Source organism: Rhinichthys klamathensis, unplaced genomic scaffold (assembly GCF_029890125.1).
Source record: "Rhinichthys klamathensis goyatoka isolate OS25496 unplaced genomic scaffold, OSU_Roscu_1.1 h1tg000029l_1, whole genome shotgun sequence".
In the NCBI taxonomy this organism is placed as follows: Eukaryota; Metazoa; Chordata; class Actinopteri; order Cypriniformes; family Leuciscidae; genus Rhinichthys; species Rhinichthys klamathensis.
This window is the reverse complement of record NW_026606579.1, coordinates 3428043-3440603: the sequence shown is the minus strand read 5'-3', so window position 1 is coordinate 3440603 and position 12561 is coordinate 3428043. Positions and strand designations below refer to the sequence as shown.

Below are 12561 nucleotides of genomic sequence, written 5' to 3'. Positions count from 1 at the left end.
TGCCGACTCCTCTCCCACCAGCTGACAGACAGCATTAGCCGATCAGATGCGTTTGCCTTCCCAGACTTCATTGACATTTTCACTCCCCTGAAGTAGATGGAAAGTGCTTTAGTGACATTACCACACTGCTGTATCCGCAATGTTCTCTCAAACAGAACAATTTAAAGGAGATTTGGAGCTGAACCATCTGAAATGGGCCAGCGGTCGATATTAAGGCTGACTGGAGATCAGTGAGAACACAGCAGAGGTAATAGGGAGGTAAACACCTCACAGGGATCCCAACCTATTACATTACCAGCCAATGAGAAGCGTTTAAAAGCATCCCGGTGATAGATTGATACTGTATACACCAACTTTACCTTCCTTTCTCCATCTGTGTTTTCTTTCTCTTTTAGCATTCTTGTTAACAACACACTTATTTGCGTATGTAATAGGAGAGTTTTTGACTGTGAAAGAGTCTAAACATAACAGCAAATTCTTTGAGGAAATATTTTTAGCATTTATATAATGCTGTCAATGGCTGTAGACAATCATTTAAGTGCATCCCTCAGTTTGCTTACACGATTACTGGATTATTACTTATCTAACGAACAGGAAATGCATTTATAAGCAAGCAAGCAGGAGCATGAATAAAGATCAGCAGCTCATGAATATTAATTAAGTGAAATACATTACCATTTGCCAAGTTGTGTAACATGATTTGTTGAAAGGCATGTTTCAGCAAAAGTGAGTTCTAGCTATTATCGCACACCACTTACACCCATTTAACCAAGTCTCCTGCCTGGCCATATAAATATAATTTTACACACAGTTTGCTATGTTTTTCCTTGCACAACAACCCAAAAATGTAATCTCTATTCAGAAAGAATAATACAGTTGGATCAACAGAAGCAGTGGAGAATATACAGAAAGATGGACTAAAAATGTTCTGGCAGCAAAAGTTAACGTTAAAAAGCCGTCTGGCGTGTTTTTTGGAAATGCATTTAGGCCTAGAAGTAATGATAATGGGATAACTTCAAGACCAAACCAAATATGAGACTCAATTCAACCACAACTTCAGACCAATAGGCTTTGAATGTGTGACAGTCCCGTTAACAATGAGTATAATCCCCTGTATCTAGAATTAAATGGGTTCAATTTATGTCTGATTTTTTCGTGCAATTTTTGAATGCACGTCTTATGCTAACAGCCTAATTATCCATGACTTTCAGAAGACCAAAAAGAATGTGCAATACATATATTAAAATCATCTAGTCGGTGGTTTGCCTGAACGACTGAAGGGAGTTTTGCACATTCCTAAAAGCTTTTATGAGTCAGAGTGCTTTAAAAGTGCTTTATTTCTCTTTAATTGTGCCCTCAGGACTGACTATACCGCCTCCGGATGAGCGACGACTCTTTCTAGGTGTTTCAGAAATCTTCTGCCCTGGCTGTCGATGCTTCTGTGGGGTTTTTTTTTTTCCTTGTTGTTTTGTGACTTGGTGTTAAGGTCATGACAGTGCTGATCCAGCAGGAATCACGTATCGGCCTGTCGACTGTCACCGCTGCTGAAATCCACGTGTGTTTGTGCATGCAAGCGGACGTCGAATGCTCTTGAGTGTTTCACATTAATCTCCCTGTGGATTTGCTGGAAAACACCCGAACACTGAGGGTTTAAAACATCAGCTGTCGTCTTTGTTTCGCAGGCCGCTTGACTCATCTGAATTCACTCCAGGAGATGCTTAAACAGTCATTTACGGGACTGTAAATCAAGGTGGTTTCACAAAATGTTGGCAGCCGGGGCAGGAAACATAGTTAAACTTTAAACAAGACCGCTGAGCCGAGTGTCAAAAGCACCTTTAGATTAATCAGTGAGAAAATGTGCATCTGTGAAATATTCGTCCTTAGTCGGTCACATCATGCACCTTGAATTACAAAATACTCTCTGACTGCGTTTAGTTTAATAACATTCATTGTGCACGTTCTTAACCCAATTATGCTTAATAATAAGACAATGCATGTTCGTGTAAAAAAAAGAAAAAAAGTTCTTTATCAGAGTAAGGTCATAAATGGTTTAAAGGGGACCTTTTATGCACCTTTACATCAAAGTCTTGATTTTGTTTTTTGGGCTCTGCTAGAATAGGTTTTCATGCTTTAATGTAAAATTGTTGCGGCTCCTCTCTTCCCAGTCTGTCAGTAACGCTCTGTTTAGTTCCTGTCTCTATGAAGCCCCTCCTTCTGAAAAGCACACTGTGCTCTGATTGGTCGGCTGGATCAGTGTGTTGTGATTGGTCGAGCGCTTCGAGTGTATTTGGGAAATGCCCCGCCCCTTACCATAACCACCCGTTTCAACACACTACTAACTAACTCAACCAGAATTCTGTTGGTTTATTGAAGTGCACATGTGTGATATGTTACAGAAAACCAACCTTGCTGCTAATTTAAGTGCTGGAGGAGGAAATACAGTGCTTGGCATAAGTGAACACACCCATGCTAAAGTTGACTAAAAAGAGGAATAAAAAATCATCTTTTGGAAATTGATCTTAATGCCTTAATTTAAAAAAAGAGGAAAAATCCAACCTTTAAGGACACCAATTTTCTTTGTGAATGAATAATGTATCGTAAATAAATAAATAAATGTTCTTCCTTAAAATACAGGGTGCTTAAGTCAGGACACCCCTGTTAAATTCCCATAGAGGCAGGCAGATTTTTATTTTTAAAGGCCAGTTATTCTATGGATCCAGGACACTATGCATCCTGATGAAGTTCCCTTGGCCTTTGAAATTAAAATAGCCCCACATCATCACACACCCTTCACCACACCAGTTAGCCTAATAGCTGGTTTGATTTGCATTGAGAGATGGTCTTATGGAAAGTACCCCATGCCAATCTCTAGGTATGGTGAAGGGTATGTGATGATGTAACAGAAAACCAACCTTGCTGCTAATTTAAGTGCATCCAGACAGAGGGAGCGTTTGTGGTACTGGAGGAGGATATATATCGCAAACTCCGACTCTTTCTTGACCCAAGCAATTATAAAAATATGTTCTCATCACGTGCAACCGAAGTAGAAGTGGTACAGTCAAAATACTGCTTATTTATTGTTCATCACATCTCACATAACAAATGAAATACTCATGAGTCTGATACAAGAATGATTACGATTTGATGTCACTACTGGGAAAGATATATGTGTGTGTGTGTATATATATATATATATATATATATATATATATATATAAAATTATTTTTTTATTTTTTTATAAAGTATTGCAAACGTGGTTGACTTGCGTTGCCAGGTTATAGGTTTGCATGTAAACAGGTTAATCCAATGAGCTGATTTCTGGGAGTTATCAGTCTATCGTGTGTGTGTGTGTGTGTGTGTGTGTGTGTGTGTGTGTGTGTAAGGAGAAACCTGCTGATGCAAGGATTGATCGGATCGATATGCTGGATGCTATTTTGGAAGATCATTTGCACCATGTTTGGGCCTTGCATGTTCATTGTATAACTTGCCTAATTTGATCATATCTTTGACCATATGTAAAGTCATTTAGCAGAATTATGTTGATTTTTCTCTCATATTTAGTGCCGAAGAGGGAATAAACAGACTCCATGTGGTGCTGGTGATGAGCAATTGCATTGATTCATTAGTCCAGACAGAATCGAGTGTCATTACCATAATTTTGCATCAGACCGGCACCACAGGAGAACTAAATATGTGTCCGGAGAAACCTTGAGAACGTCAGCATTACATCAGCGTTTAGTTTGTTCTGCAATCTGAGAATGTACTGACTGACTTCTTTGTGAGTCTGACTACATACACTCTCATTCAAAAACAAATTGTGGTCGTTTTAATATTTTTTTTAATTTAAAGTCTCTTATGATCACCAAGGCTGCATCTAATTATTAAAAAAAAAATTGTGAAATATTATTTTTTAAAAGGACAGTTTTCGATTTGAATACATTTCAAAATGTAATTTATTCCTGTGATCAAAGCTGAATTTTCCGCATCATTGTCACATGATCCTTCAGAAATCTTTCTAATATGATGATTTGCGGCTCAAGAAACATTTCTGATTATTATCTGTGTTGAAAACAGTTGTGCTGCTTCATATCTTTGTGTGAAATCATGATGCATTTTTCATCAGGATATGAATAAAAAGAGCATTTTAAACAAGCATTTATTTGAAATCAAAAGCTTTTGTAATAATAACATTATAGTTAATGTTATAGTTAACATCTTTACTGTCACTTTTAATGAACAGTTTAATGCATCCTTGGTAAATGAAAGTATTAATTTCTCAAAAAACAATAAAATCTAAACGTAATGTATGACTGAGTCACAGAAAGGTTGTTTGTTTTGCTTCGCTATGTACATTTTTAGGTGCACTCTGCAGTGTGTAATCAAAGTTTGACCCCTAAATAAATGTTCAGTGTTTTTTAAAAATCGGTTTAAAATGATGTACGCTCACATGAGAGGAAGACTCCAGTCATAAAAGACGTTTCATTCACATGGTATTGAGCCGACATCACATGACCAGCTGAATAATACTTGCACTATCTTGCTAACCGTCTTATTATCGGCCACTTTTGCTCACTGAATAAATTAAAGAGGGCTGGCTTTGAATCGTGGCATTGATAGCCAAAACGCTTTTGCTTGTTCAAGATGACTACCAAATCAGTGCACCTTTTAATAATACTAAAAATATTCACAAATTCTTAAGGAGAAATGTCCCATCACTTTGTTGTCTAGAAGATAGCCTAATGCACTGTCAAAAATAAAACCGTAATTTTTGCGGTAAAAAAGCGGCAGCTGTGGTTGCCAGAACTTTACCGTCAAAAATACGGTAGCAACGTTATTGGTTTTACAGACTTAACTTAAAATTTACAGTAATAAACCGTAATTCATTATCTGATATAATGTTAATTAACCAACCTATTGAAAAATTGATATCTGTTTTGTACCATTGTAATACACTGACAACCACCAATCATCACAGCAGTGATGAGAATCACATGATCAATCAAAGCTCTTCCACAAGAAGGTTAATACTTAAATGAAGAAGCTGCACAGTGTCATTCACACACACCATCATGGTAAAAAAAAAATGCAATAAACATTCATTTAACAACATTAAATGTAACATAAAACCCTAATGTACATAACTGATTAGAAAAAAAAACAAGAAAACTATGAGGAAACAGTTATTTCAACAAAAATACATAAAATGTGAAGTGTCACGCCGGGAATTGTGGGAATGTCAATATACGGTTTTTCACTGTAAATTATACAATGAGTTGTTCTTTTACACTTTTAAAAACTGTAAATTTAACGGTAGTTTACAGTAGAATTACATTAAATGTACCATGAGATCTACCACAGTTATTTACCGTATATAGTACGGAAACTTTCTGTTAACCAATTAACAGTTTTGCACTGTAGCATTTTTACAGTAGCCTGGATGCCAGCCCACAACATTTTTTGGTCGGGAAGTTCGGTCTGGACTCGATCCATTGAGGAGTAATTATGATCAGTCAAAAAATGTTCGGGCCAATCAAATTGCCAGGGCGGGCTTTATACGATGATGGACAGATGATCTCCAGTTACGTCATCATCACGTTATCAAAGAGCGCTTGGGTTGAACTGGTTTCCCTCAGAGACGACTGCCGCTGGAGAACTGAGATGTAGAGAGTCCGCTATCGCGTCTGTTGTAAAAGAAATCGACAGCGCATTCATTTTAAAAGACGAACAGAGAACTGCAATCAAGGCTTTTGTCCACAAGTCCTTCCTACGGGATTCGGCAAAAGTTTATTTTATCAGCTGGCTCCGATGGTCGCTTAGAAGATGGGACGCAATGAAAGCCCTGTGGTTGTTGTGGTTTCTCCTTTGGTCGCACTCATAGAGGACCAAGTAAAAGAAGCAACACTCGTTATTTTACTTCTTCCAGCGTGCGTGTAGTTGAGGTCTGTTGACAATTTGCGTAGCTCATAAAAAAACACTTACTGCGTTGCTCTGATTGGTTGTAGGTCTATCCAATTGAGTGCAGAGTTTTTTTTTTTTTTTTCTGGTTCGGTTAAGACCATAAGACTCATAATCAAAGCCCTATGGAGCAGTATCAGACTCACATTCTGACTAGAATATGAGTATGACGAAGTCAGGCTATTTTTACAGTCTTTTACCGTTAAAATCGCGATTATTTTTTACAGTGTGGAAATAGTCATGGCTCAGATGATCACTACAGTGTATGGGAACTTTCGAGGCCTTCAGAATCATCAGGAAGTTGTTGCATCTGGCAGTTTTATCACAGTGAGTTTTGGGAGGGCGTTAGGAAGCAGAATAGACAAACATGGGCAGTAACATCATCAACACAGACGCTGGAAGCTTCTTGCAGGAGGAAGCGGAGCAGACATTGAGTTGTTTAAGGATTATCGAACAGATGCTTTCCCGGCTGTGCAATGAAAACATGCCGTTACTCATGATAGAAGCACGGCTTCAGTTGATCTCATTGGCTGAGCTGGAGAATGGGATAGTACTCTACTATAGTACTAGTAGTGCATTGTATATTATAGCTTTCATATCTGCTGTTTACATTAAATAGCCAGATGACCTCTTGCAATTGCCTAAAATATGAAGTGTTGACTTTGGGGCACATTATACAATCAGTGTTGTTTTAGTATTATTGCATACTATTATAGTGTTATTTTGAATTGGCTTTTGGTTTTATATTTTCAGTTCAGTCATTTTTTTGTGTTTTGAAATCTCAAGAAGTTTTTTTTATATATATATATTTCTATTTAGCTTTAACTTAATTAACTAAAATAATGATTTAAGTTTTAGTAATTTTATTTCTTCAACTTCAACTTATTTATTCAGTTAGCTGCCTGGTTGTTGTTGTTATTTATTTATTATTATTGCTTTATTTTAGTGATCAAACTAGCTTTAGTTTTTGTTAACAGTAACAACACTGCCCACAATTCAAAGTGAAAGAGGCTTTTGGATTGATTCTGTGTTTTATATCCTTAATCCCAGTAATGCTGAAACCGCTTTGATACTGTCATAAGTGGTCAAACATCATAAATCCTTGAGCTTTTCAATCCGCTCTAACTGTTATTGAATTATATTTGTACAGAGCTAAAATATTTTAACAGATTAGGTAGGCTGGTTTATCGTTAATTCAGACAGACGGACATGATTAGACTAGTTAGTTGTATGCCAAATATGTTGTTTTTGATTATGCAAGCAAATGAACAGCAATCCTCACGATTTGACGTGTCATATATGCTGACGATGAGGGCATTAACATGAACAGGTTCTGTAGGTTTAATTCAATTACACCCATCCAGCGCAGCTCTGAAATCTTCATTAATCAAACAATAACCTACATGACCTCAAACCGGCTTCATTTGCCAATAACTGTCACAAGTGTATTTGTTGTACTGTGATTGACAGATGTGCCGACCAATTAGAATCCCAGAGCTATAATCTGTGCTAATCCACATTGTCCTGTGTGTGTGTGTGTGTGCGCGTGTGTGTGTGTGCGCGTGTGTGTGTGCGCACGTGTGTGTGTGCGTGTGTGTGTGTGTGCGTGTGTGTATTCTGCTTAGTGTCTGTTCAGTTTGATTTTGTTGCCAGTGTTTTATGCGTGTCATTGTGTTTGTCATTTTTAACTAATGCTGCTTTTCTTTTTCCCCGTTTGTCTTTTTTTGTCCTTTTTTTCCCCATGCCGTCTTTCTGTCTGCTGCCAACGTGTCCCAACGCACAAAATCTCACCAACACCAAAACCAACACTGCCTGGCGGACCCTTGATGTGTGTGTGTCTGTGTGTGTCTGTGTGTGTGTGTGTGTGTGTGTGTGTGTGTGTGTGTGTGTGTCTGTGTGTTCAGCATCATGCAGAGAACAGAGAGAATCCTGTCACCGCAGGTAAGAAGCTGACATTCACGTGTGTGTGTGTGTGTGAGAGAGAGAGAGATGTACGTATTCACAAGAAGCTTGTGTTATTTCTCCTTACACATTTTGCACTGCGTCATTGGATCATTCTTATGCAGATTTTGATGTGCATTTAATTTTCTCATCCGAAGACGTGCACAAACACAATCATTACTGATTTACGGCACAATACCATGTAATAATTTTGCCTGTTTTTATTCTGTGCATTGGCCACCAGAGGGAGCGCTGTACCACAAAATGTGCATCTCGGAGTCAGACAGACCGCAAACAAATATGGCTTTTTGGTGTATCCAACTCAAAGCTATTTAATCTCTTTTGTCATTTGACATCAAAAGAATCACAGTGTTTAAATCCAATTAAGGCAAGATGCCTTAAGAATAGGGTAAAAAAACTCAGTTTCAGACATTTTTGTACTAGTTTTCTGAACTGCAGATGCAGCATTATCTAATTAAATATACACTCATTTGCATACATTTCCAGAACAGAAATCTGATCATTGGATGAAGCCAGGTTTTATTTTGTTGATATATTAGTGTTTAAGGTTTTTCTCTTTTTATCACTCCATAAATCTGAAAATATTGTCAACAGCCAGAAAAAAAATCACCCCGTTTTTAAGAATTTAATCAGGCAAGTGATATATGTACGGTCCCCTTACTATTATCCTAATTTATAGACCAGCAAACCGATTTTTTTCTCCGAACTCCATGAACTGCTAACATTAGCTTGTGCTTCATCGTTCCGAGTAATCTTGCTCAGTGACTTTAACATCCACGTCGACACTCCCTGTTCTAATAGTATTCAATTAAATATTGTTTTGAACCGCTTTGCTCTCTGTTATTACAATGTTATGGTTTTTGTGTGTATTTGACTGTTTGTACTATGCGATATGCAACTGCAATCGCTCATGTCTTAGATAAATGTCTACTGTCCATTTAGTCTGTTCCTTACTGTTATTGTGAAGTGTCCTTGAGCTTGAGAAAGGCACTATACAAATTAAACACATTATTATTATTATTATTTTAAATTAAATCTATACAGACTTTAAAAAGATAGTGTATTATACACACAAATGTTTTTTTTTTTTGTTTGGTAACACTTTACAATAAGATTCATTAGTTAACATTAGTTAACTACCTTAGTTAACATGAACTAAGAATGAACAATACTTCTACAGCATTTATTAATCTTAGTTAAAGGTACAATATGTAGGAATTTTGTAATAAAATATCCAAAATTCACTTGCACAGTGTGATATATTTCCTGCAGTTGTGTACTTACAATATCCCAAAAGTCTCCAAAGATTTTTTATTTCAGAGAAATTCCAATTTTAAATAAGTGGCCGTCCCGGGAAAAAAATGTCGCAGTCAATGATGCAATATCCGCGCTATCCTGGGTTTCCACTCGTACTGCCATAGCCATGACGTAACCATGGCGACAGACGTGGACAACTGCGTAGTGCGTAACGTTTAGCGGCACGCTGTTGTTCTTTCAAACATTCAAACATTATGGACCATGGCAAGCAGACTTTGGGACAAAAAAGGAGAACTAAAATGAGGATCAATATCGGCGTGGCGTTTTCGAGATGCCGAGAGCTCCACGTCCGCGACTAACTTGGAGCAACACCGCTCTTGCATATACTTTATTAGACAGGTGAGCAAATGTACATAAAACAAAAGGATGTATCGGTGTTTCCTTGCAACACATGCAACTGTCAATAATATCACTTATAAACAATGCGAGATACATAGGCCTATATGACGTGACAGATCAATCATTATGCATATGTTGATTCACCTCAAAAACTATCAAGTGATCGTTATGCTGATGAAAATTCAGTTATTTTGCTCTTTGTACTTTGGTTATGCTTTTTATCACTTGTGTTTTGACCAAGATTAATTAAATACAATCGGATATGTGTTAAACAATATTTAGCCATTACTTGCAAATGTTCGTTCAAATTTACTTTGAGTACGATTGGTTTGAACACGTAAAACAACAAGGCATTAACCATAAACATGTAAAACTGCGCAGCATTAACCTAACAAATCATTTGACAAAATAGCTGTAACAGGATAATATAGCATAACATTTCACCTTCCTTGCAGTTAATTCATTATGGTGACATAAAATATTGCGATCGGGCGTACAGGTAATACAAATAAATTACCTCATCCGTGATCATGATTCATTAATTCCATAACATCTCTGGATGGGGAAAACGACATCTCCCATCGTTCAACTCTCCCTCATAGCTTCATCAAGCTTCGCCTTTGTTATTGTTGGTAACTGCGCCCTCTTGTGGCGAAAAATTCCTACATATTGTACCTTTAATATTAATTTCAACATTTAATAATATATTATTAAAATCAAAGGTTGTATTTGTTAACATTAGTTAATGCACTGTGAACTAACATAAACAAGCAATATATCTGTTTATCTTTTAGTAACTAACTATAACAAAGATTAACTAATACAGTAACAAATGTATTGATCATTGTTAGTTCATGTTAGACTAATGAACCTTATTGTAAAGTGTTACCATTTTTTTCTTTGTGTCTTTCCAGTAGACTGGAAAAAATAAACATGTAATGAAAAGCCAAATAGCCCAAAATCTCAAAATTGACCAGTGCATAAAAAAAAATCTTTTTCCTCTAGAGTCTTGCCTTAAAACCAGATCTTACCAGATCAATCCTAAAAAAAATTGTGTGTAGTGTGAAAAACAGCCACTGATTCAGCGTTCAGTTGTTTTATAAATGCATCCTCTGTCCCTGTTATTTTTCCATAGCTGCCTTAATGCCCGGTGATGATGCGGCGCTTCTGACCCCGGGAAGGATGAGTCAGCGTGGGAAGGAGGCGGGGCTTCACACGCCCAGTAAAGACCTGCTCACAAGCCCCTCCCTCAGCCCGTGCGTCAGCTACACCCACGGTAAGAGGACACACACCACCACAGCTGCGGACACATGCATTTCCCCCACAAGTCTCTATGGGCTGAAGGCGCTGTGTTCAGTTTGGCCGAAACGTTTTAAAGGTCGCATCTGCATGAAAGTGGAAATCTGATCCCAGACCAGTTCAGTTTACAGGTTACATTTCCCAGATTACATCAGCCGTAAAGTGGTTTGAGAGGTAAAAAATCAATCACTTTAATGTCATTCATTACACCATGAACACATGAAGTGTACAGGTGATGCAATCTCCAAAGGATGATGGTATGGATAACAAGTATAGGATATATGCACACGTTCACAGTAGCGAACAATGTATACAATACAATATTACACTATACACAGAGCACGGGGACATCGTTAAAGTAATCGTCACAGTACAAATATTCATTACAAAAATGTTATTGCATTGTTCTAAAAGGTTTTGAAAACAACAGTAGATCATGCATAATGGGACCAGAAGCAAAGTCAATTCTGATTTCAGTCTTGACTTTAAAGGAACACGCCGACTTTTTGGGACTTTAGCTTATTCACCGTATCCCCCAGAGTTTGATAAGTCCATACATACCTTTTTCATCTCCGTGCGTGCCGTAACTCTGTCTGACGCACTCACCGCTAGCCTAGCTTAGCACAAAGACTGGATGTAAATAGCTCCAGCTAGCATACTAATCCCAATAAGTGACAAAATAACGCAAACATTTTCCTATTTACATGTTGTGATTTGTATAGTCACAGAGTGTACAAATAACAAGGTCATATGAGACACAGCCATCTTTTAACCATATAAATATTGGGAACTATATTCTCAGAAGGCGAAGCACTGCTACTTGGGCGGAGTGATTACTGAGACGCACCGTGGTGAGGAGCAGAGAGTTCGTTCGGAGTTGGAGTAATAGAGTCAGCAATTACTAGATTGTAAAAGCATAGTTTACAATCATGGGTGTTCGCTGTATTGTAAAGAGAAAAAGGTATATATGGACTAGGGGTGTAACGATATTTGAACCGAACCGAAAAACCGCGATACACCACTTACGATACGTATCGCGATACTCTCATGGCGAACCGAACACGCCCCGCCCCCTGCTGCCCCGCCCAGCCCCGGCTCATTGCACCTCATGTGTTATGTGTACACAACGAATGCAGGGCTGTTGCCTAACCACCATTAACCACATATAATCGCAATAAGCTCAGTGTTTTGTTACTTTTGATAATAAGCAAGGTGTAATCTTTCAAATTATGTCTATTTGATCACGAAATGCAAACAATAAATGGCGTTTTGGCGCTCTTAGATGTGGCGTGACAGATATCACTGTATGCATGCGGCAGCGCGGAGCGCGATCATCTCTTCCTCAGTTACAGAATAAACATGAATGGACACCCGAAGGTATGTTGAAAGATACAGTATACTTACTGAAAGGCATCATAACACTCAATCAGTGTTTCAACAGCGGAAATACGTCAAATAAAACGCTTCGTTTTTCACATAGCTTTATATTTACCTCAGGCAAGTCATTCAGTGTCCACAGCTTGCTGGTTTGCTAACTCTTTCACTAAATAAATGCTATATATTAGCCTATATATTATATTTTACTTAACCTGTTTATGATATCTTGATTATTTAATGTATGTTTAAAATAGTTGTCATGAAAATAACAGCAACTGTGTAAATTATTATATAACATTAACAAATTAGAG

General features: G+C 37.6%; 1 protein-coding gene across 3 annotated transcripts in view; it reads left to right on the top strand.

Annotated features, from left to right (window-relative positions):
* The window catches only part of osbpl8 (oxysterol binding protein-like 8), an 84934-nt gene that overhangs the window by 34942 nt on the left and 37431 nt on the right, over positions 1 to 12561 (top strand). For 2 of the 3 annotated variants that reach the window (XM_056245300.1, XM_056245299.1), the window contains exons 3-4: positions 7861 to 7897; positions 10710 to 10850. In XM_056245300.1, coding sequence (XP_056101275.1) covers positions 7861 to 7897; positions 10710 to 10850 — 178 coding nt within the window. The remainder of the gene's footprint in view (positions 1 to 7860; positions 7898 to 10709; positions 10851 to 12561) is intronic. The other variant, XM_056245302.1, reaches the window with a different exon arrangement.